We start from the raw sequence: 24,786 nt of genomic DNA on the forward strand, positions 1-24,786 counted from the left end.
TGTGGACGATGCATGACTTTCCAGGATATAGCGAGTGCTCCTGTAGGCTTTCTATCTTGCTTCTCCATTTTTACAAAGGCAATTTTGATGTGGATGATGAATGACTTTTTCAAGATATAGCAAGTGTTGTATGCTTTTTATCCTACTTCTCCATTCTAAACAAGGTATAGATTTCTCTTTTGTAATGGGCTCTCTCATGATATTAAGTAGGTCTCACAACTTCCAAGCATAATGATTGCCCAATTTGCGAGAATCTCTTTTATAATGGATTTTTGGCAAGATGAAAGAGACATTTTGCGCTACCATGTGAAGGTTCTAATAAACATACTTTATATGTATACGCAATTAACACTCTTCACGTTCCTCTAACTAGGTTGTGTTTTAACCAGATGTAAATGATGCCAAGTGGTGTTATGCCAAGTGTTTAAACCAAATGTAAATGATGCCAAGTGGTGTTATGCCATACAAATTGCTCCTTGGTCTCAAAATGAGGAGGTTAAGGAGCTCATGAATGAGCTATTGGAAGTAGATCAAGATGCGGAGGGTGAAGTAAGAGAACATGCGATACCACCAATTAGCAATTAAGTAGATGCTTCTCACATCTAAGATCATGAAGTAGGAAAAAATAAGAAACCACCAATTACCAATTAAGTAGATGGTTCCCATGTCTAAGATGATGAAGCAAATGCCAAAAGATGCTAGTGATGTGGACTATGATGATTCCGCTAGTGACCTTTTTGTCGATATTGGGGCCATGGAGCTTGACATAGACTCATCGGCATGTATGAATTTGATTTAAGGTATAATCGATGAAGGGCATTCATGGATTTCATTCATGGTATAATTGATGAAGGGAAACCCCTAACTAATCACCAATACATTTATTTCATTGTTATATAACTTTTAATAATGATTGGCTTGAAAAATGTTACAGATGTGTTCGGAGAGGTCCATAAATTTGATGCGGAGCATGGGCCCATTCACCCCACAACACACGTGTGTGTGTGTGTGTGTGTGTGTGTGTGTGTGTGTGTGTATCGGAACATGAGTGTGAATTGTAGGTTCTATATGCAATTATGTAGTTAGTATCTCTATCACAAAGTGTAATTGCAAAACATCAAATAAAAGGAGGCAGACAAAAAATGATTAAGAAAACTAACACTAGGCAAAAGAAGACCAACTAAAGAGGTGAGACCCAGGCCGGACGTCCCAACAAGTGTGGAAACCCCCGATGCGTTTGCATGAAGACGGATGTCCAGCAAGTGTGGAAACGCCTAAAGCCCGATGCATTTGAATGGAGTAACCTCTCTGCATACGCGCAGGTTAATAAGCTGGAGGGCCATGGATGTTGTCCGCTATCGCGATGTGGTTCAACAGGCCGAGGTTCTTGTTCACTCGGTCATGGCCCAGTGGGACTCTTCCCATGACGCTTTCCACGCCTTGAGAGTGAGGGATCTCGCTCTCTCACTTGCCTCCGAGGAGGTCTTGTCTCCCAATGGAAGCCAAATTGTGAGTCTTTTTTTTTCTCTTATGCCCGTCTTATGACATACGTGCAAACCTATGAGCATGAGCATGTGCACGAGGATGAGGATGAACATGTCTATATGTGGAATTTGAGTTTTTAAAAGTGCACATTGTTTATATGTGCACGAGGATGAGGATGAGCATGAGCATGTGCATGTGCATGTGCATGTGCATCTATATGTGTATATTGAGTTTTTAAAAGTACATATAGCATTGGGTATATGTGTATGAACATGCATGTCTATACATGTATGAATATACATATCAAATACAAGCACTTCACATACAAACAGACACAGACACTCCACATGCTCTTTGGAACACTAGTGACGTTCTTAGGTGGGATTAAAAGTGTGCTCGAGGGGTTTAGAAGCCATTGAATGCTATCGTAGGTGAATGGAGTCAAGGTATTGGTGCTCGTAGATCGAGGCATGGTTAAAGATTTCAATGTGCAGAAATAGGGAGCTAAAGAACCTAAGAAAACCCCTGATGAAAAGGCTAAAGCAGGCATTACTGGAGGTTAGCTTCCTCCAAAGGAGCAAAGGAAGTACCAGTCAGAAAATAGATGTTTTTTCTGTCATATTATAGGGCATGGTAAGAAGGATTGCCACAAATGGCAAGCGGCACAAGTTGCCAAAGCTCCTTCTGCCACAGTTGCCACAGCCTCCCCAGCTCCTTCAGCCCCGCTTACTACCTCAAATGCAGTTTAACTTCTGGGGCTAGCTGCAATGCCTGCTGGCTTGACTGCCCAATCTCTAGTCGAAAGAAGTCTGTAATCTGCCTCTCTAGGTGTCTCTCCCTCTCTGATCCCCTCTCTCTCAAGAGACCCTCTCTATGTCTACGCAGCTCTAGCAAGTATAATCCGAGGCATCTTTGATCCTGGTATCTCATGACTCTAGAAAGTGGTCCGAAACCCTCTCTGAACAGGCAGTGAAAACGGCCTCGTATCTCATAATATACTGGACAGTGACATATGTAATGTAACTCTGTCTCTGGCTCCATCTGGCACAGCTGACAAATCCTGGCCTCAGCTGGTACTCCTCTGAATCTGCCAGTCTCAATCTCTAGCTGGTGTGAGGATGTGCGCATCTAACCAATAGCACACCGTACCCCATGAGAAAGATGAGTATCCATGTAGCTGGGTCTAATCACAAACCCATCCTCCGTGAGCTAGAGAAGATGATCTCTATAGAAAGCCATCTTCGTACCAAGCTCGTGCGTCGGCTGTATCCATGTCCTCCTAGTGTCCAGCTGAGTCAAGTCCTGCTTGATCAGTTTGGTAATCTTTGCCCGTGTGAGAGAGAGGGAGGGTGCATCCAGGGAGTACTGAAATGGAGGTAGCCTGTCCATACTAAAGCCATGCAGTTGGAACCAAGCTGTCATCTGTGCATACCAACATGATTCGTCTCCCTATGATGCCAACTGTCGTGAAGACTCCAGGGCTAAGCGAGCATATCTGTCTCTAGGGAGAGCCCAAGTGCTATGCATAAAGGAGACTGATCGAGTGAGACTGTGAGTGCCTCTACTACCAATGGGGGGGCAGCCATCTCTGCACGGATAATATCATGTGGTACGGAGGCCTTGGCCCTAATCATCCGGGAAATCATAGAAACCAAGGGCCTCTCCATACATCTCCATCCATCAGTGCTACCAGCTCGGCTGTGGTGATCCACTGAGGGTCCCCATATCTCCACTCCATACAGCATGGCTGAAGTGACCAAAGTGTCAAAGAGCCAGAGCTTTGTTCGAGGTTCCTGAAACTGAACCTGCGAACACATCCTCTCTAGTCTCCCCTATGCTGCATAAGCTCTGGTCAGGTCTGGCACAGGATCGTATGTCTGATCACCGTAGTCGTCCACGACCACTTCATCTTCTGGGGGTAGGGTCTAGCCATCCTTTTCGAGGAGGATGGCAAGCCTGACTTTTCATCCATCACACCTGCAGATTTTTGTCATGGCGGCACACCAGGCTCATACTAGCCCGTGCTACGAACAACCCCTCTAGCTTTCAATGGGATTTGGTCAGCAGCACATTGGGGCATGGCAGATCTAGATAACACACTAGGGTGAGACCATTGAAGCCACAACAACGCTACGAGTCGAGCCATCTGATCAATTTCATCCACACTTTCCGCAGCTCCTGGGTGTTGCAGGAGAGGCTATTTTCTTTGCACTTGTAAAAGTGGGCCTTTTCTGTGCAGCGAGGGTGGCATTTTTTGACACTACCATTTCCTGTCGTTTCCCCCCCTCCCCCTCCCCCTCCCCCTCCCCCTCCCCACCCACCCCCTCTTCCTTTTCCTTTCAGTTACTGCCTTTTTACGAGGGATGTAATCTGGGCCTTCCATGGTTTCTTTGCTTTCTCCACCAGAAGGATCTTGTTTTTGGGAAAAAAGGGTGTACGGTTAAGCGCATTTGTCTACAAATAACTAGATCCACATGTTTGGAACCATTTGAGAGAGTTTTTTTAGACTAAGCTCGAGGGATTAAAAGAGTTTGACATTAATTAAGGGAGTCCCACCCCCCTTGGTGAGGAGTTTCTAGGGTTCATATTTCGGTTTGTGTACATATAAAAGAGAATTTTGTTTGACTTTGGCAACCCAGTGGCAGTCAGAAAATGTGTAAAACTTATGGGTGGGTTTCTGAGACATGCTTATTGAAATAGCTGGCACCTATATCACTTTTACATAAAATACCTTTGCAGGTGGAGCTGGCTGCTTTGCTGCATGACATAGGTAAGCGGACTGTTATTAAAGAAGTTAGCTAGAATCTGTATTGACTTCACTGACTTATCAGTGTTTTATGGCTGTGGTTTTCAGATGACCATAAGTATGTCTCCAGGTGAGCAGGACCGTTCAAGTTAATGCAGCATTCTAAACCATCATTAAGGAATAGTATGGTAACATACCACTTTTAGATCTCAAATTCAAACCCAGGTAGTCAGGAGCCAAATGAAGACAAGCAGATCTTGGTTGGAGCCCTGGCAGATGGGTTCAACCCGATTGAGCCATTTACTCACAAACTTTCAGGTCTTAAAACTGCTCTTTCTTCAAGAATATTGCTTGATGGACGTTATGTGGTTTTACCAGAAACAATGAGGAGCATGAGACGGCAGAAGGATTCCTGTTACACTGCAATGTGCCGATGCCCATCATTCAATCTGTTATGTACATCATACATAATATGGGTATATCTTTCCTTGCGGTATACGAAGAATTGTAAAAATCAGACTTCAAAGGGCATACATTTTACTATTAGATCTTGTGTTCCTTCAGGTTTCAAGGAAGAAATCGCTGGGTCTTGTAATTCCCAGCATACCTTAGAATTTGGAATAGTACAAGATGCTGATCGTCTCGATGCAATTGGGGCAATTGGCAAGTATATTTGGTTGCCAGTGAAATGATGTGGTTCATGTGGCAATTATTTCGTTTGAAAATTTGACTAGATTGAATTTTTGTCAGGAATTGCACGCTGCTTCACTTTTGGTGGCAGCAGGAATCGTATCATTTATGATCCAAATGTTGCTCCTCACATTAATATGACAAAAGAAGAGTACATGAAGCAAGAGGGGAAGCAAACGACATTGAACCATTTCTATGAAAAGCTCTTGAAGCTCAAAGACCTCATGAAAACAAAGGTTTCCATCACTTTCTCATTTAAACTTTTGTGATTTTGGTATGCGAAAAAGAAAAACCCTTATTTTAGGTCATCTTTGTGTTGGTCATGACCACTCCCAGCTAGTTCGGGTGTGAACACAGCTTACTCACGGGCACTTTTTCCTGTGGCTGGACACAGGTTTTTTCCCGTGTGAACACACTTATGTGTGTTGGGCACTTTGCCCTAGGCTATTATTTGTACTCATTGTACTTTTGTACTTCATTATCAGAGTACTTTTCCAGCAACAAGCTCCCCCACGTTTTTGTTCAAGCTCATTGTGTGTGTGTGTGTGGTGGTGTACAGGCAAGCTCGCCCCAACCCCAACAGTGGTATCAGAGTAGTTTAGGGTTAGGGTTTTCCCTACCTGCTGTATGCATTAGGTGCCTGCTGTGTGCATTAGGGTTTGTGTTGAGCACCCCCCAGCATTGAGATTCGCGCTGATCTGCCTGAGCTTGCTCTGTGATGTCTGCGACTGCCCGCCACCCTGCCATCGCCCTGTGCTGCCCTTTCATCGCTCTGTACTTGCTATAGAACAACGCTGCCACCCAACGTCTGCACCAGATTTGCACTGCCGCCCAACATTTGCAATCCGCCACCTATACTTGCTCCAGAGATCAGCGCCGCCCTTACCTGTTCCAAATCTGTTGAACCTCGACTGCAGTCGTCTCCTCGAAAGCAGTGCCACTAGTAACCACTAAAAATATTTGCTATTATTTCTAATTTCTGTCAAATATTACAAAAATTGCTGAAAAATTAGCAAATTGAGCGCATTAATTTTGGGGCTTTTCATCATTGAGTTTGAAATTGCGACATTGGCATACATTGGCATTGATTTCATTAGATCTAGTGTGTAATTGCACTAGAAATTTGGGGATTTTGCAGAAATTAACACTATTTGCATGTTTATTAGAGATATTTGCAGGTTTTTTTGGTATTATAGGTACATTTCTTTGGCATTGGGGCATTTCCCCCAATTTTTTGGGTGTTACAGCATTGGAACAGGTGATAAAGACACATTTGGGGCATTTCCTCCAATTTTTCGGGTGTCTCAGCATTGGATTGTAGATTTTTGCCTTGATTCAGTCACACTACTTGTTTGTATGCATTTGTGACAGTCATGTCAGGGAACACTAGTGATTTGTTTGGTATGCTCTCCATTGATGATAAGTTGGATGGCACCAACTATCCTATGTATGTACTAGAGTTGCAAAGAATTTGTGGGTCTATGTATTAGGGGCTGATGTCAGACCTATTGTCCTTGCACGAGCAGCAAGTACTTCAAGGACTATTGATGCAGGTGATGATGTATCTTCAGGTGGTGCTACATCTTCTGCACCTTTTCCACCCACTCTAGAACAGCTAAGATGGGATGCCAAGGATGCTCAGGCACATGCTTTGATTGCCCTTTCATGCAAAAGGCTGGTTATACCGCACATTCGTTCATGCACTTCTGCCAAGGGTGCATGAGATGTACTTGCTTCTTTGTATCAGGTTTGCAATGAGGCTCGTGTTGCCTATCTTTGCAAGAAGATTGAGTTTGAGCATATGGATGAGGGTGATTCAATGGACAAGTTCCTTACCCGCATCAAGGATTTGCGAGAGCAGCTCATCAACATTGATGAGGTCATTCCAGATGGTTTACTTGTATCTACAGTGCTTCAGGGTTTGCCAGAATCCTATCAAGGTTTTGCTACTACTCTTTGTCTACTCATGAAGGGTAATCCAAACTTGTATACCTTTGATGAGTTGGTGACTCTCTTATTGTAGGAAGAGCAGTCTCGGACTAACAGGACTGCTATGCTTTTGTTGATCAGGCATTTGGTGCTTTTGATCGAAACAACGGTAAATCTGGGGCTGCATATAGTGGTAAGTCTAAGGGCAAACCACATGCGCATTCAGATTCTACCTCGTCTAAAGAGGGTGAAACCAAGAAAAAGAAGAGATGCAACTATTGTAGAAAACCTGGCCATCTCATTGAGGAATGCACGAAGTGCATTGAGAGTGAAAAGAAAAAGAAGCATTAAGGTTTGGTTGCTACAGGGGACACTAAAGAAGAGGCTAACTTTGCTCATGAGGGCTATGCATTAGTGGTTACATGTAGTTTGCCTGCTTCTTGAATGTCTATCTTAGCTGGAGATTGGTACTTTGATAGTGGTGCTTCTAAGCACATCACTTCTTGCAGGGATCTATTTACCAATTTGCAAGATTCACCTCTAGATGGCATAGTTATGTGTGCCAATGATGCCTCTTACTCCATTAAAGGCATTGGCAATGTGGAGGTAACATGTAATGGGGACAATTTTATTCTTTGTGACACTTTATATGTACCAACCATTAAGAAGAATCTCATTTTTGTTTCAGTCCTTGCATTATCTAGGTTTAAGGTTCAATTTTCTGACCATTGTTGCTTAGTATATGACAGCAGAGATTCAACTTCTCTTATGCTTTCTTGGAAGTTATGCAGTGACTTGTATAAGCTTGACATGTATGACAGGAGTACTCATTCTCTTATGCTATGATTCAACTTCTCTTATGCTTTCTTGGACGTTTTGGCTTGAGGCGGTTATGTGTGCCAATTATGTGCTTGACCGTTGCCCCATTAAAGCCTTGAAATCTATGACTGCCTATGAGGCATGGAATGGCAGGAAGACATAAGCTTAATCCAAAGACAATTAAATGCATTTTCATTGGTTATAGCACTGAGAGTAAGGGATACAGACTCTATGTGCCTAATACAGGCAAAATCATTGTGTCAAGATATGTTATCTTTGATGAATATGCATCTCAACCACTTGTCTCATGTACCAGATAGCCATCTATTGGACCGGAAGATGTGCTTGATACTTTGTTGTCTTTATTCAATTCCAATGTGGACAATGTAGAGCCAGTCTCAGCTCATTTACCGCCACCTATGCGTGCTGAAAATCAGCAGCTGAACTTGCCCCAAATTGATCTTGAAATGCCTCAAATTGATCAGGATTCCTTGGGTGATGCATTGGCCGAGGAAGATGTAGATACTAGAAAGTGAAAACTGTTCCTAGATGGCTGGTTGAGACTTTGCGTGATAGCAAACAGTCTACATTTATGCCAGGTCGTACACGTGGTGCTTCTCGCCATGCATCTTCACATTATGTGGATACAGCTCTTGTTGCCACCACTTGTAATGAGGAACTTATTTTTCATGCTGATGCATAATGCATTGGAGGATGATAATTGGGTAGCAGCCATGCATTCGGAGTTGGACTCCATTGACAAAAATGGTACTTGGGAGTAATGTGACTTGCCTCCTGGCAAGCGTGCTATTGGCACAAAATGGGTTTTCAAGCTAAAGCGTAAGCTTGATGGTTCGGTTGATCGCCATAAGGCTCGCTTGGTCGCCAAAGGGTATGCCCAACGTGAGGGCATTGACTACTATGAGGAGACCTTTGCTCCTACTTCACGTATGACTACTGTCACCAGCATGGACATTTCCCAGTATGAAAGGGGTCTGGTGGACTCCAGGATGTCTAAATATTTGGAAAGTACAAGCTTTGGGAGTGGAGGATTATCCTAGAATACAAAGGACCACACTTCTAAAATTTAGGAGAGTTGCTATTTTTGGCCCGACTCCGATGGAAATTCTGTTCGCGTCATTACATCTGGAATTGAGCAGATACCAAGAGTTGGCACAGTGCCTATGATAGAATGTCTACCAGTTGGGATATTTTTAGAGATAAAGTTTATGGAAGGACCCATCTCTTAGATTGGGACATGTGGCAAGAAAGTGGACCAAAGTGAGACAAGTGGCCTGAGACTTGTTAGAAAGTGAATCAAAGTGAGACAAGTGGCCTAACACTTGTTAGAAAGTGGATCAAAGTGAGACAAGTGGCCTCACACTTGTCACTTCAGCTATTGTGTGGCTCTCCACTTGTCATTGTAGCCTTCTCTTGCCATTTTAGCTCATGGGAGGTCCAAATCTATAAATTGGAGCCCTCTCTCTTCATTAATAGAGGCTCTCTTGCTGCACACTAGCCTCTACCACCGTTGAAGGCTTGCCTAATGATGGCTACTCTCTTTCTCTCTCTCTCTTGAAGGCTGCCCATGAAGAATACCGGCTGTTGGGAACTGTTTTGGAGGCTTCCATCGCGAAGAAATACTGAAGGCAAGGGTATTTAATCATTTATTATGATTTCTAGCCATTGTACTTGTTGTACCAGCCTTTGTCCCTACTGTACCAGCCATTGTACTGGCTGTACCAGTCCTTGTACTTGTTGTACTTGCTGTACCACCCATTGTACCGATTGTACCAATTTTTGTACTTGCTGTACTAGCCACTTTACCTATTGTACCAATCACTGTACATGCTGTACCAACCATCGTACGGGTTGTACCAGCCACTGTACCAGTTGTACTAGCCATTGTACCTACTGTACCGGCTGAATGGAGAGTTGTACTAGCTGTACCAGCTCTATTGCATGAAGACCCGTGGTTTTTGGGGAAGAATCAGTACCCACACGGAGGTATATGGCTTATGTTGTTGGCTCGGCATTTCTACAACCTATGTTCTGGCTTGGTTGCCTCGTGTTGGGCTCTGTTATGGCATTTGTATATGGATAATCCGGCATCTCCCGTGGGGAGAGTAAGGCCCTCAAAGCTTGTACATGATATTATTCTCCTTGGGTAATAAAATACTCCAAGGGGGGGGTCGGCCCATTCCGGCCTCTATGCGGTGTCACACGGGAAAGCTTCATTTTCAGCATTTGTGGATGTTTTTTTCCAGCTTTTATATTTAAATGTTTTAATATGCATTGATGGTATCAACAAGTGTGTCAAAGGCCCTAGTCCCCTGGGCACCGGTGCGAGTTACATTGGTATCAGAGCATAGGCTTTCTTGGAAGCGGAGGCTTTCTTCTATCAATAAGCTTTTCTGTCACCATGGTTTGTGTTCTTGAATGGCACTAGTTTGTGTGCATAGCACATGTTTCTGTGCGAGGCACTAGTTTCTTGTGCATGGTACTTATTTAAGTGTCTTAGCATCTAGTTGGTGATTTTCATTGGCATATGATTATCTCATTGATATTGGTGATTGAGACACAATTGGTTCTTGTGCTTGTGTCTAGCATATCTTCCATGGAATTCTCGCCTAATTATTTTGGGACATGATTTTGATATTGGTATTATGGAGACTTATTTAGTCTCACCCATTTCTTTGGGACATGGATTCTTCAGTTATATTAGCTTTTTGAGACTCTCGTCTCGCCCACTTGATGGGACATGATTATATCTTGAATATATGGCTTCAAGCTTAAAGTTGTGGACAACTTTTAAGAAGTTGGGGAGGATGTCACGAGGCTGGACATTTCCCAGTATGAAAGGGGTCTGGTGGACTCCAGGATGTCTAAATATTTGGAAAGTACAAGCTTTGGGAATGGGGGATTATCCTAGAATACAAAGGACCACACTCCTAAAATTTAGGAGAGTTGCTATTTTTGGCCCGACTCCGATGGAAATTCTGTTCGCGTCATTACATCTGGAATTGAGCAGATACCAAGAGTTGGCAAAGTGCCTATGATAGAATGTCTACCAGTTGGGATATTTTTAGAGAAAGTTTATGGAAGGACCCATCTCTTAGATTGGGACATGTGGCAAGAAAGTGGACCAAAGTGAGACAAGTGGCTTGACACTCGTTAGAAAGTGGATCAAAGTGAGACAAGTGGCTTGACACTTGTTAGAAAGTGGATCAAGTGGCCTCACACTTGTCACTTCAACTATTGTGTGGCTCTCCACTTGTCATTGTAGCCTTCTCTTGCCATTTTAGCTCATGGGAGGCCCAAATCTATAAATTGGAGCCCTCTCTCTTCAATAATAGAGGCTCTCTTGTTGCACACTAGCCTCTACCACCGTTGAAGGCTTCCCTAATGATGGCTACTCTCTTTCTCTCTCTCTTGAAGGTTGCCCATAAAGAATACCGGCTGTTGGGGACTGTTTTGGAGGCTTCCATCGCGAAGAAATACTGAAGGCAAGGGTATTTAATCATTTATTATGATTTCTAGCTATTGTACTTATTGTACCAGTCTTTGTTCTTGCTGTACCAGCCATTGTACTAGTTGTACCAGTCCTTGTACTTGTTGTACTTGGTGTACCACCCATTGTATCGACTATACCAGCTTTTGTACTTGCTGTACTAGCCACTTTACCTACTGTACCAATCATTGTACATGTTGTACCATCATTTGTACTTGCTGTACCAGCCATCGTACCGGTTGTACCAACCACTGTACCGACTGTACTAGCCATTGTACCGACTGTACCAACCATTGTACCTATTGTACCGGCTGAATGGAGAGTTGTACAAGCTATACCAGCTCTATTGCATGAAGACCCGTGGTTTTTGGGGAATAATCAGTACCCACACGGAGGTATATGGATTATGTTGTTGTCTCGGCATTTCTGCAGCCTATGTTCCGGCTTGGTTGCCTTGTGTTGGGCTCTATTATGGCATTTGTATATGGATAATCCGGCATCTCTCGTGGGGAGAGTAAGGCCCTCAAAGCTTGTACATGATATTATTCTCCTTGGGTAATAAAATACTCCAAGGGGGGGTCGTCCCATTCCGGCCTCTATGCGGTGTCACACGGGCAAGCTTCATTTTCAGCATTTATGGATGTTTTTTTCCAGCTTTTATGTTTAAATGTTTTAATATGCATTGATGGTATCAACAAGTGTGTCAAAGGCCCTAGTCCCCTGGGCACCGGTGCGAGTTACATTGGTATCAGAGCATAGGCTTTCTTGGAAGCGGAGGCTTTCTTCTATCAATAAGGAAGAGAAAAGATCTTAAGTGGGGACCACACTTACCATCATTGCTGTTAAGCATGGCCAGCCGCTTCATAGCTTATGAAGCATGAGCATGAGCATGAGCATGAGCATGAGCATGAGCAGTAGACAGCTTGTTGGTCTAAGGATCTATGAATTCACAAAATTTATCTTGGAAGTATGGAGTTGGCTTTATGTGCACACAGTTAGCACTCTTTCCATAAGGATATTATGGATTATATTATCAAGCTTACAGGCAAGCTATATGGAGATTCTCGGGATATCTTAAGGATATGGTGAGGAGATATTTCTTTTGGCTTCATGACCTACTTGGCAAAGAAAAAGCGAAGTATACTTTGAGTTTGCAAAGTTGGTGCTTTTGCTATTTACTATGAAGTATTTTTTATGTTCACTAACCTTTGTATAGCCATGCAAGGAGAAAGGTGTTGTTGTTTGCCTTGAGATGGTTTCAGGGAAACATTGTATATGGCTCCCTTTATTGGGATGGATTATATCTATGGAGATTTCTTTCTTGGACAAGATTTATATAGATATTGGGCTTCACAAGCAATTTCTATGGACGAATCTGTCCTAGTTTATAGAGAAGAAAATCTTTGGATATCTCATGGATATGATGCTTTTATGAATAAAGTCCACCTCTACTCCAAGGTGTGTGGTTAGCACGGAGTATGTGGTAAGAGTTATGGTATACAGGTCTATGGATTCCTAGACTTCTTTTCTAGGGATTTGGATCCATCCTCAGGTTTATGGATTATGATATCTCGACTTATGGGACTGATTTGTCTCGTCCATTTATTTGGGACATGGATTTATTTATCTTTAAAGCCATATTAGAATCACTATCTCCCCATACAGAGGCCAAGAGGTTCATTGTTCATCTCACCATGCATGTGGATTCATGTTGGGATTGTGAGAGGGCAATTCAATGAACACTCCACCATACACGTGGATTCGTGTTGCAATTGTGGAGTGAGTGTTTCATTGTTTCCACACCATGCTTATTGATCAGAGTTGGGATTGTATGGGAGAACATGGGAACTGTTGGGGGATTGGGAGAAAGGATTGCCAGAACTATGGAGAACCAGCTTTTCTGTCACCATGGTTTGTGTTCTTGAATGGCACCAGTTTGTGTGCATAGCACATGTTTCTGTGCGAGGCACTAGTTTCTTGTGCATGGCACTTATTTAAGTGTCTTAGCACCTAGTTGGTGGTTTTCATTGGCATATGATTATCTCATTGATATTGGTGATTGAGACACAATTGGTTCTTGTGCCTGTGTCTAGCATATCTTCCATGGAATTCTCGCCCATTTATTTTGGGACATGATTTTGATATTGGTATTATGGAGACTTATTTAGTCTCACCCATTTCTTTGCGACATGGATTCTTCAGTTATATTAGATTTTTGAGACTGTCTCGTCTCGCCCACTTGATGGGACATGATTATATCTTGAAGATATGGCTTCAAGCTTAAAGTTGTGGACAACTTTTAAGAAGCTGGGGAGGATGTCACTAGCTTGGACATTTCCCAGTATGAAAGGGGTCTGGTGGACTCCAGGATGTCTTCTCTTCCACCTTAGAGCTGATGGCCAAAATTGGTCTGCCGAAATCCGGTGGGGACACAGACTTTTAGTTTGTGAGCCCTCGAGGGAAAATCCCAACAGTATTCAGGCTCTTGTGAAGGTCACTGCCGTGCCCAATTGTATTTTTTGTAAGTCGGGTCTTCTGGGGTGATGCCTTAAGGAGGTGATGAAACCGTCCCTAGCTCCAGGTACGATAAGTCAATGGAAAATGTGTTATCTATGGGCTACGTCCTGATGCCATGTAGACCTTGGTTAGAAAAAGGAAAACAAAAGTAGAATTATGCCGTGGAAGGCTATTGGGGAAGATATGATCTATCTCAGAGATGAGATCCCTGCTGTGATGATAGAGGAGACCTTCCTGTCTTAGAACTTGACAACTTGACCCTGTGCTGGGGCAACACTGGGAAGAAGCTTGTGGTATATGTTGGGAAGCAAATATCACTAGGAATCCAACCTCTGTGAGGTGAGGTTGAGCGTTGGATGTAAAGCCATGGTCCATGTCTCCATTGGGAAAAGTACACAGTAGCAGATTGCAAAAAGCATCAGAATCGAATCTATCTGCCGGAAGCTGTGGCCAAGAAATCAGATGTTAGTAATGCATCCCTGCTTGTCAAATATAATGTGGCTTGCAGGCTGTCTCTAAGGTAGCTGTAGTCTGGTCTGTGTTGTGTGATCTTGGCCACAAAGGTAATACCGACAAAGGAAGCTATTGAAGTTGAAAGGAGCTGAAGGTTGGCTGCTGAAAAAGTGCAGTCGACGATAGCTTGTGCCAGGGAAGTTAGAGCAGCAGCTGCCATAGAGTCCTTCTTAAAAGGGAAGACCCAAGGCTATCAAATGCCTGTAAAGAGTGAATCCTGGTGATAAACAAGGGGAATGAGGAAGCGGGAAGAATGCAAAAGAAGGTGGAGCACCGTGGACACTGGAAGAGGAGGCTCCTGATGTCTGAGGTGCTCACGTGCTATTCGAGCATCAGGTGACCAGCAAAGGCAGCTGGGTTTCTGGTGGGTAGCAGGCCGGAATCGGGCGAGGCGGTGGAAGGCGTGGTGCGGGCTACAGGCGGCTCCTAGCCAGGTGCAGTGGCAGTGCTTGGAGCAGCGAAGGGGATGAACTCAAGGCACAGGCAGGCCACAGGAAAGGGAAAAATGAAGGGAGGACAAGGAAATGGGATATGTAGGGAAAAAATTAGGAGACGGGGGAAGAAAGGAGAGTAGCATGGGGGCTGGCATGATGTGGTAGCATTTCAGCTTGACACTGATTAAGTGCCAATACTTCATGACATCTACAATGTCTTAATTGTTCTGTTAGGTGTAAGTTGCTCAGTGCTAAATTTGGAACTTTGTTCACAAATACTATCTTTGTTCCGGGTCCTCTTCTTTTGATTTTGAGGAAATTTGTCTTGGTAATCTATTAGGCATGTCCTTCACTTGCCTTCTTGTAACGCAGCATGTCGAGGGATCTCACATCCTCAACAGCTGTCCCTATCTTTTCAGATGTTCTTCACTAGCCTTCTTGTAAGGCAGCGTGTTGGGGGATCTCACATCCTCAACAGCTGTCCCTATCTTTCAGAGTCAGCACCTCGCAAACCCATCTTCAACAGCTGTCCCTATCTTTCAGACTCAGCACCTTGCAAACCCATTCAGATTGGATTGAAATGGTTCTTTGTGGAGTAAGAAAAACAGTGCAACCAGGTTTGGCTTAGCTTTTTATAGAATCTTGTTAGACAGGCACAAAAATAGGTTTATATATAAAAAAAGCAGGCATTTGAAATTGTTCCACTAGTGATTTTAGGCCCCTCGTATTGTAACAGCCTTGTATATTCTTTGTTTCATTATACGCATGAGTCGTTACTGCCAAGATCCTTCGACCAATCAGAGGTGAGAACCCCTAAATCCTCATTCAGCAAAAATCGGTGGTTATTTTTTCACCAATGCATCTGATTCCTTTGCTTGTACGTTAGGGGTTGCCTAGGGTTTTTTTCGTGTGTTTTCGTGCAGATTTTGTGATCGAAAGTAATTAAAATTGAGGTTTTTGTGGAATTTAAACATCCTCTTCAAAAATATATGTCGAGATCGACGATCCTAATTTTATACAAAAATCAAAATGGATGATGTTTTAGAGAGAAGTAATATGGTAGAGCACTATGTCAATAATGGCAGGGTGGTGAAGTTGTGTATTGTCCTTGTAGGTATCAGTACTGGTGGTATTGCCAATGCTTTTCTGATCATGAGAGGGTCTTGTGACTCTGTTGGGACAAAAATAGATCAGCATAATCTCTGAGGAACAATAGGGGAAACATAGGCATTGTGTGAAAGACTTGGCAGTGTGGAGCTTCTGATTTTGGAATTTGCAAACCTGCTTGAATTGATTAGAGGGTAGTAGAAACATCTTTCTGTTAGATAAGCTAGATTGATATGATAGGGTGTTGGATAAGCTAGATAGGTATGATAGGGTGATTTCTCTTTTATGACTTGCTTAGCTTCCTTCCCATGTGACAGGCAGGTAGAAGACGGGCAGAGGGCAGGCACAAATTCATGGAAGACTTTCTTGCAGAATTTCATGGAGAATGGGAAGGGAAACTGTAACGAAAGGGTGGTATTGTCTTGTTTTAACTTTTGCATTTGCTTCTGATTATCTATCTATAACCTTACCAACTTACAACCCGTGTTCAGTCATTTTAAGGCTTGTGCTATAGAGGATGCGAATATGCCTGATGAGTAACACATTTTTTTTCCACTAAACCGAAGACAAATGGAAATTTTCGGGTAACAATGCTGGTTTTAACATGACAAGGATAATAAATTTATGGAGGCAATTTGTATGTGAGGCATTCATAGAGTTAGGAGGTCGCTTAAGTGTTCATTTTTTCTTGTTCTTTATTGTAGTTAATCTTTGAGAGATTTTGAGTCATTTGAACACATCCTAATTGAGCTGCAAAAGGTATTTTTCCTTGCAAAAAGTTATAGAGTTTGGGCTTCCCTCCGTCCACCAACCCCAATCCAATGCATGTTTGCTGTTGGGTTTGGTGGTGTCATGTGCTTCCTACTTGCAGCCGCTTTCTACATGGCAAAGTATGGCCTATTTGGGGCTGTTTTGGCAGCCCAATAAGTGCTCGGAGCTGCCCAAGACATGCACCAATAGTTGGGGCATAAGTTGGGCACACTATGAACACAAGAAATGATCTTTTGGATAACTGTTTGGGGTCATAAAAGAGCTGGCTGACATGAACGTGATGGGCATCTCATATTATCACGACACCCTAAAAAAGGGTAGTAAAGAGTTCATTTTGGGCATCTCATATTATCAGCCCTTGCACACATACAAGGTGAATACAAGTGTCTGTTGCAGTCTTCGGCCGTTAATGCAAGCAGCATATGGAGCTGCATCATAAAGCTGTGAATTAACAAGTCAACTATGCATCAATAGATAGGTATGCATAACCGAGATCGAAGTTCTTCATTGCAAATATTTTTCCTTAGCAATATTCAGCAGATTAGGTCTCTCTCTCTCTCTCGCTCCTTGTCTTTTGTTGTTTGCAAAATAAGTTTGAATAGCATTAATCTCTTTTACTTAGTGTTAATTTATGTTTTAGTCTTTTTGCTACATTCATTGGTATCAGAGCATAGGTTCACCCTAGGTAGATTTTGTGCATGTGGTGAAGTGTTAATTTATGTTTTAGTCTTTTTGGTACGTTAGTCATATGACATTGGTATCAGAGCATAGGTTCACCCTAGGTATATTTTGTGCATGTGGTGGACTAGGGTGTGCAGGCAAAATTAGGGTTTCCTTGTTTTACATAAGGTCAACCAATGAAATAGTGTTTTCAGCCTGAGCTTCAATGTGCAAAGTCGAAAAACCAATTTAGGGTTCATGTTTTTGTGTTTTCAGCCCATTTTTGCATATAGCATAGGTTGCGTGTAGAAATCAGTAAAAGTCCTAGCCTAGGTCTAATTGAGGTAGGAAATGGCTTGTTTTGGTTACTCCCTCAACAAGATCCTCATCTTGACGGATGAGAGGCAGCTTTGTTCATACGAAAAGTGGAGAGATAGATGCCTGCTATTGGCAGAGTATGAAAGAGGTTGAAGCGAAGTACAGACAAGAAACAAGGGGTTCGAGGCTGAATGGAAGCAAGTGGAAGACGAGGTTGTGCTACGAGGTAGGCACATGGTTTGTAGTAAAAACCCTTTCGATGGCCAAATCGACGGTATCTTAACTTGCTACTAGCCTCATTAAGATGGCAATTGGGGAGAGAATTTCAAAGAAATGCTTGATTTTTTTATTTTTTATTTTTTATTTTTTTTGCAACAAACCATTTCTTAGAAAGATCTTTGTAGTAGAGCATAAGCTTGAGCACTGAAGATGATGCCAAGACTATTGTACAATGGTTTCATAAACCCACCAAGTCAAGAGAGGAGGTGCCTTTCCAATGAAAGTTAAATGTGTCATCAAGTTGGTTGAGGCAATTACTATTGTGGCACCTTTTGGGAAAATAATTTGTTGTATTTGATTAAATATATTGCGTGTGTTGGATTTCCCTCAAGGTTGCGTTTAATAATGCCACTTTTAAAAAGGGTGGATAGAAATCACATGTTAGAAGTTATACACTTGAAGATCTATTTTTCCACAGAATGAGTTTTGCAAAACACAAGCACGTGTTTGAAAGGAGTGGCCCAATAGTGTACATGGCGTTTAGAATCATTCTTTACATGTAGTGGCCTCTACATACTCCATCTTGACATTACTTTAAAACTTCTCGAGCTTGTCCTTAGTATTGATAGCTTGGTGAAGAACCCCATCCATATGTTGTCAATACAACAACACACCTTGAATTAGAGTTTGACACTTGCTATCCTTCCTTGAATTAGTTGGTTGCATAGTGGCCTCTACATACTCCATCTTGACATTACTTTAAAACTTCTCGAGCTTGTCCTTAGTATTGATAGCTTGGTGAAGAACCCCATCCATATGTTGTCAATACAACAACACACCTTGAATTAGAGTTTGACACTTGCTATCCTTCCTTTGTAGGCTAGTGCGTCCATGCTGCTAAAAAGCACCCCTATAATAAAAAGCATTTCGCCTAGTGTAGCATTCTCTCTTTTAAAAAAATAAAACAAACATGAAAAGAGATTCACATCTACTTTTAAGAAGATTATAAAGGTTGCTACACAATTCACCATCCACAAAAAGGTTGGTGGCTTGTTTTCAAATACATGGGTTAAAACCTTGGTCTTGAATTTCTTAACCTACTAGGTGTGAAACTCTTGTGCTAGATTGGCACTCCACTCCATTGAAAAGTTTGATAGTTTGTAGTTATTAGAGGAAAATTAGTTGGAAATGGCCTCTATTGTCATGAGTTGATTTTTTGATAACAAACTTCTTCAACAGACTTAGAGTGACAGAGAATAAGTGTGCTTGAGTTTATAGGTCACCATTTGGCCAACCTTCATTAAGTTCTTATCATCTAGCAATGATTGGATCTTTCCATATCCTCTATTAATGACTTTGTTAGATTCTCTTTTATTGTAATTAATTGTTAACTCTTTTAAGCCTTTTCTTGGGTGTGTGTCTAGGAGTGCCACACTAATCTCTTCCTGGTGTCCTTAGTCTTTGGACTTTTATAAGTAATAATCATGCTTAGCACCTTTTGTGATTTAGGTAACTGCATCCATATTGACCTTCGAGCTAATTTCATCCCAGAACGAAGACATGGAACTTCCTTGCTCAAAGTAAGGCATGGTGGTCAACGAGTGTTTGCTTGTGTGGCTTAGCTCATCATGACCCGCTCTCACCAAAGAGATTGTGGGTTCAAGCTGGGTTGTGTGTGTGAGTGGTGTAGCTTCTAGCTCGGCTACATCCCTTGAAAGAGGGCTTTTGGGAGAAAAAAAGGAGTATGGTGTAAGTTGAGAAAATTGAATTAATCCAAATGAGATCCTTCATCCCTAGTTAACTAGAAATAAGTAGGTGCTTTAATCCTTGTTGCCAGAGGCTTCTCCTCTCAAAATTTCAATGAATAAAACTGATGTCTTCTAGTTGAACACTAAATGCTTTGCACTAAGACCAAAGGACATAGCAACCCATTGTACTAGTCTCATGAACCAGGCTTGTGGATGAGTGTGCTTTGCCTCATTAGGACCACAAATTTTGCAGAGGCTCTTATAACACCTAGTGATCCATCTCCACTAGGCTCAAGCTTTCTTGCCCCGCCTACCCCCCCCCTCGAAGAGAGGGAAAATTTTCTTATTTGTAATTTGCAAATAAAATGTTATATAGTCCAGTATCTAGCACAACTCTTGACCATGATGTAACATTAATTGATGAAATGTTTTTAGTTTAAGAGAATCTATTAAAACCTTGTTTTTCAACATGGCTTTGAATTTGAAGTCCTCGATTTAGCAATAATTATAACAATTAGACCATCATGCAAAAAAGCTGAATATGGTTTAGGTAGGTATTTGAGCCGAGCATGTCCCCATTTTTTATTATTTGCATCACTTGATCTTTTAGTTTGGACATCAATCTCTTGTCCTGTTCTCCATTTAAGAATCCTTTTCATGGCTCCAACCCAATCAATGTTTATAAAGACCAAAGTGTACTTTGATGTCAACCCATAATTTTCAAAAACATGTTTGGAAGTCTTACAAGTCACCCCAAACTTGCATTGCACTTTCGTGGAGAGACTAACCCCCCACTTGTTGACATTAAAGTCTTTATCTCATATGCAAGCTGAAAACGAAATTGAATCTAGAGCTACAACTCCAAGTCTTTATTTCTTTTTTCCAACCTGTTTGAGTTTGTGGCTTAAAGGTCTTCCAAGCTCTCCATATACTCTTATACAAGTTTAACCCCCTAGAGTGTGCTTCTAACCTAGTACATAAGGTTAAAATTGAGGAAGGTCATTTTAAGCTTTACAATGCATCGTACTAACATTGCATCCTTTAGACCCAAGAGAAAACAAGGTTGCGTTTCTTCATCATTAAGTTTCTCTTGTTTCTTAAATCTTGAGTTCAAGTTACTTCATTCAAGCTATGTAATACAACAATGATTCACTTAAAACTCCTTGATACCATAGAGTCGCATGGTAGCACTCCATTTTATGCCACTAGGTGTGAATCCTATTGTGAAGGCTAGTTTCATTACATTATAATCCAACCTTCTCTTCCCATTTCAAGGATTTGAATTATTGCCTTACCTTTTTGTCAAGGCAAAGTCAAAAGGTTTGTACTTTATCCAAGTCATCTACATGTCCAAAAGCCTCACAAAGTTAATTGAACATATTAAAGTCCTTAATTGTATATCCCAAACGTTAGGGTCAGATTTTCTATGGTATATGTATCCCTATAACTTGTGCCCATGGGAATGTGTTGGAGGCACATTATAACGCCCTACAGTTGGTATTTATTGTAACATAGGAACTTGGGGTAGTGCTTTTGGCACTTTGTAAAAATTAATGGCTAGTGGGGTGGGCATTGGAACTTGTGCTTGAGACATTGATGGGTTTTTGATGTAAGAAGCATTAAGAAGCGGTCTTATGGATTTTCCCCCATATAGCAATGATTCTACCCCCTTGCTATCCTTTGCTATGTAATGGTCTTGGTAGATAATCATCTCTTAAATTTATGGATTTATTAAGAATCACATAACTTTGGGTGGAGTTGCAGTTGATCTCATAATTGGAACCCCAACAATGTTGGATTGCACTATAAGTTATGCAAACGATAGTGAATGGCATCAAGGAAATAGGTGGCAAAGGCCTCAGCTTCCAAATGCTCAAGTGGTATCATCTAATTTGGAAGGTTATTGCTATGGAGCGGTCAATATGGGTTTGCTTGGTTTGTGTAAGATGTATTGGTGTTGCCACCTTTTAAACTCATCTTCCTTGATTTCAAATTAAATTCATAATGTTGTCACAAAAACTTATTGAGGAGTGAAGGGAATGGTGGATCAAAGGGATGCGCTGTTTGATTACTTGCCTTTGCTCGTCAAGTCAAAATTGTCTTGACTCATTTTGGATGTCTCTTCATCACTATTAAATTTTATCTTTTCAATGAGGCTATACTTACTTGGGTTGCTATTGATGAACATGAACCTAAGAAAGTTGGATATTGCAAGAAAAATGTTGTTTGATGCGTATTAGGTTTAAAATTGTTTCCATTTGTCCTTCCTAAATGCAAGTGCTCACGAATTTCATGTGATAAGAGGTAGAATGTTGGCTAAACAAGGTGTGATCAAAACTTGAATTATCCTTGATTTTATACAATTTCATAAACAAAGAGATGTAATTTTCACATGGAAAATAGAAATTTAGCACATATAATTAGTTCATGTGCAGGACTGATTGATTCTTTGTGTGGAAATACATTCTAGCCCTACATGTGGATATTATAAAACACAAGTATTGTTAACAATCAATTTTGATGCTACACATTGAAATTATGTAATTTTTTTGATGGATTTAGTGTATTTATCAATTTGATGTATGTTGCTGTATTGCATTTGGAAAGATGTGCAGCATATGAAATTTGTTAACACCTTTTTAGGGTTAAAACATTTTATGCATACATATGAACAATGTTTATGAGAGGGCAAGGTTTGCACAAGGGGCTTTTAACACAAACCTATGTAGTAAAGATAAGTCTATCTAGCAAATTTGACACGTCACATCTAATCTAATCTAGGAATCATGATTTCTTATATACATTACTCTAGCAAATTACAATATATCTATCTAGCAAATAAGTGGATCGGAATCCAGATATTAGATTATACAACTTAGCATGAACAACGTTGACGAGAGGGAAAGGGTTGAAAAAGTCTAACATAGATTGGAGATCGCAGAGCAGGGGCGATCAAGTTTATGGACTCACATCTTACCACACTTGATGAAATGTTTAAATAAGCCAGAGTCACCCCAAGATGTGGAAGATAGGAAAAGGGGAAGACCACATGTAGTTCATGATGGTTGAGGCCAGGACATTGCTGCAAATGTTTCTTCATTCTCCTGTAAATGAGGAAATGATCTTACAACCCTTTGTTGAGCCTACGAAACTTGTCATTCACCTGAACAACCTACCTAAAAAGTTCACAAAACATCCAAACCCCTTAGAAGAAAAGAGGAAGTTGAAAGCTACTTGCCAAGAACATATAGAGGGTGAGACTCCAACAATCCCTATTGTAGGAGCATGCAGTAATCCTCATGCCAACTTCACCTTGGACAGGGGAAGACCGAGGAAGTAACTCATCATTTTTGTGGTCATGGAAGAATCTCTCCAAGAGAAGAACTTGAAACCAGGCTTAGATTTATTGGAGATGAGATTTGGCAAAGTTCTACTCTTTGAAATGCATATCTAGTATACCTATGTAGTAAAGTTAAGCTATCTAGAGAATTTGCTAGGTATCAACCCACTTTTTTCTCATCTATTCTAGGAATCACAATTTCCTATACTCTCTAGCAAATGAGTGGATCGAAATTCGGATATTAGATTATACAATTTAGCATGAACAACATTGACGAGAGGGCAAGGGTTGAAAAAGTCTACCATAGATTAGAGAGGGGCGATCAAGTTCCTTGCCATTTTCCTTTCCTGTGTACTGCACTCCCTAACTAAGTATACCACCACCTGATTTGTGCAGGAAGGTTGGGTTAAGCCTTACCATGCCCAAGGCCAAAGGAACCATAATGTCACTGTGTTGGAGGAGCTGAAGCAATTCGTGAAAAATCTGGAGGACAACATCCGCCAGCTCTGCAAAACAAGACGATTGGGCGTAGGAAAAGCACTGTTTGGGCTTTAGGTAAGCAGCCGGTGCCACAATGAACATCTGCACACATATACAGTTTATATGATCGAGGGCTTAATGTGCTGCAGATAAGATCTCATTCTTACTTATAATTATGCGTTTTCCTTTCAATGAGTTGGGCAGATGCCTTGCAAAAGGACCTACAAAATGCTGATTTGGAACGAAGAATATCCTTAACAAGGGCTTCATCCGGTCTGTTTTGAATGCGAACAAGAAGCAATCCAAAATATAGGCACTTCGCATTCCAAAAACGGACCGGATGAAGCCCTTGTTAAGGATATTTTTCACTTCCAAATCATCATTGTGTAGGTCCTTTTGCAAGGCATCTGCCCAACTCATTGAAAGGAAAACGCAGAATTATAAGTAAGAACGAGATCTTATCTACAGTACAATCCCTAGATCATATAAGATGTATATGTGCAAATGTTCATTGTGGCACCGCTACTTACCTAAAGCCCAAACAGTGCTGTTTGTTGTGCCTAATCGTCCTGTTTTGCAATTGGCGGATGTTGTCTTCCACATTTTTCACGAATTGCTTCAGCTCCTCCAAAAGAGTGACATCGTAGTTCCTTTGAGTCCACAATTCTATGGCCTTGGCGCCATGGTTGCGAGCAATGCATTTTCCAAGGCCATAACATCCGACATACTGGTAAGGCTTATACCAGCCTTCCTGCACAAATCAGGTGGTGGTACTTAATTAGGGAGTGTAGTACAGGAAAGGAAAATGGCAAGGAACTTGATCGCCCCTCTCCAATCTATGGTAGACTTTTTCAACCCTTGCCCTCTCGTCAACGTTGTTTATGCTAAATTGTATAATCTAATATCCAAATTTCGATCCACTCATTTGCTAGAGATAGTATAGGAAATAGTGATTCCTAGATTAGATGAGAAAAAAGTGGGTTGATACCTAGCAAATTTTGTCTAGATAGACTTAACTTTACTACATAGGTATACTAGATATGCATTTCAAAGAGTAGAACTTTGCCAAATCTCATCTCCAATAAATCTAAGCCTGGTTTCAAGTTCTTCTCTTGGAGAGATTCTTCCATGACCACAAAAATGATGAGTTACTTCCTCGGTCTTCCCCTGTCCCCAAGGTGAAGTTGGCACGAGGATTACCGCATACTCCTGTAGTAGGGATTGTTGGAGTCTCACCCTTTATATGTTCTTGGCAAGTAGCTTTCAACTTCCTCTTTTCTTCTAAGGGGTTTGGATGCTTTGTGAACTTTTTAGGTAGGTTGTTTAGGTGAATGACAAGTTTCGTAGGCTCAACAAAGGGTTGTAGGATCATTTCCTGATTTACAGGAGAATGAAGAAACATTTGCAGAGCAATGTCCTGCCCTCAACCATCATGACCTACATGTGGTCTTCCCCTTTTCCTATCTTCTACATCTTGGGGTGACTTTGGCTTGTTTAAA

General features: G+C 41.5%; 1 protein-coding gene across 2 annotated transcripts; it reads left to right on the top strand.

Annotated features, from left to right (window-relative positions):
- Positions 1-1,249: 1,249 nt before the first annotated feature.
- On the top strand, positions 1,250-16,385 carry LOC147622667 (Metal-dependent phosphohydrolase). 2 transcript variants are annotated; one of them, XR_015269478.1, is made up of 7 exons: positions 1,250-1,509; positions 4,225-4,255; positions 4,340-4,361; positions 4,610-4,707; positions 4,796-4,894; positions 4,982-6,861; positions 6,992-7,537. XR_015269478.1 is itself a non-coding variant. In XM_086822239.1 (7 exons), the coding sequence occupies exons 1-7, from the start codon at positions 1,285-1,287 to the stop codon at positions 16,153-16,155; spliced, it is 738 nt and encodes a 245-aa protein (XP_086678365.1). In that variant the 5' UTR covers positions 1,259-1,284; the 3' UTR covers positions 16,156-16,385. The 2 variants fall into 2 exon arrangements, 1 of the variants encoding a protein (XP_086678365.1); XM_086822239.1 differs by lacking the exon at positions 6,992-7,537 and adding an exon at positions 16,069-16,385 and having other exon boundaries at positions 1,259-1,509; positions 4,982-5,157.
- The last annotated feature ends 8,401 nt before the right edge of the window (positions 16,386-24,786 follow it).

This window comes from Cibotium barometz, chromosome 28 (assembly GCF_041138505.1).
Source record: "Cibotium barometz isolate CiBa-2024 chromosome 28, ASM4113850v1, whole genome shotgun sequence".
Taxonomy (NCBI): Eukaryota; Viridiplantae; Streptophyta; class Polypodiopsida; order Cyatheales; family Cibotiaceae; genus Cibotium; species Cibotium barometz.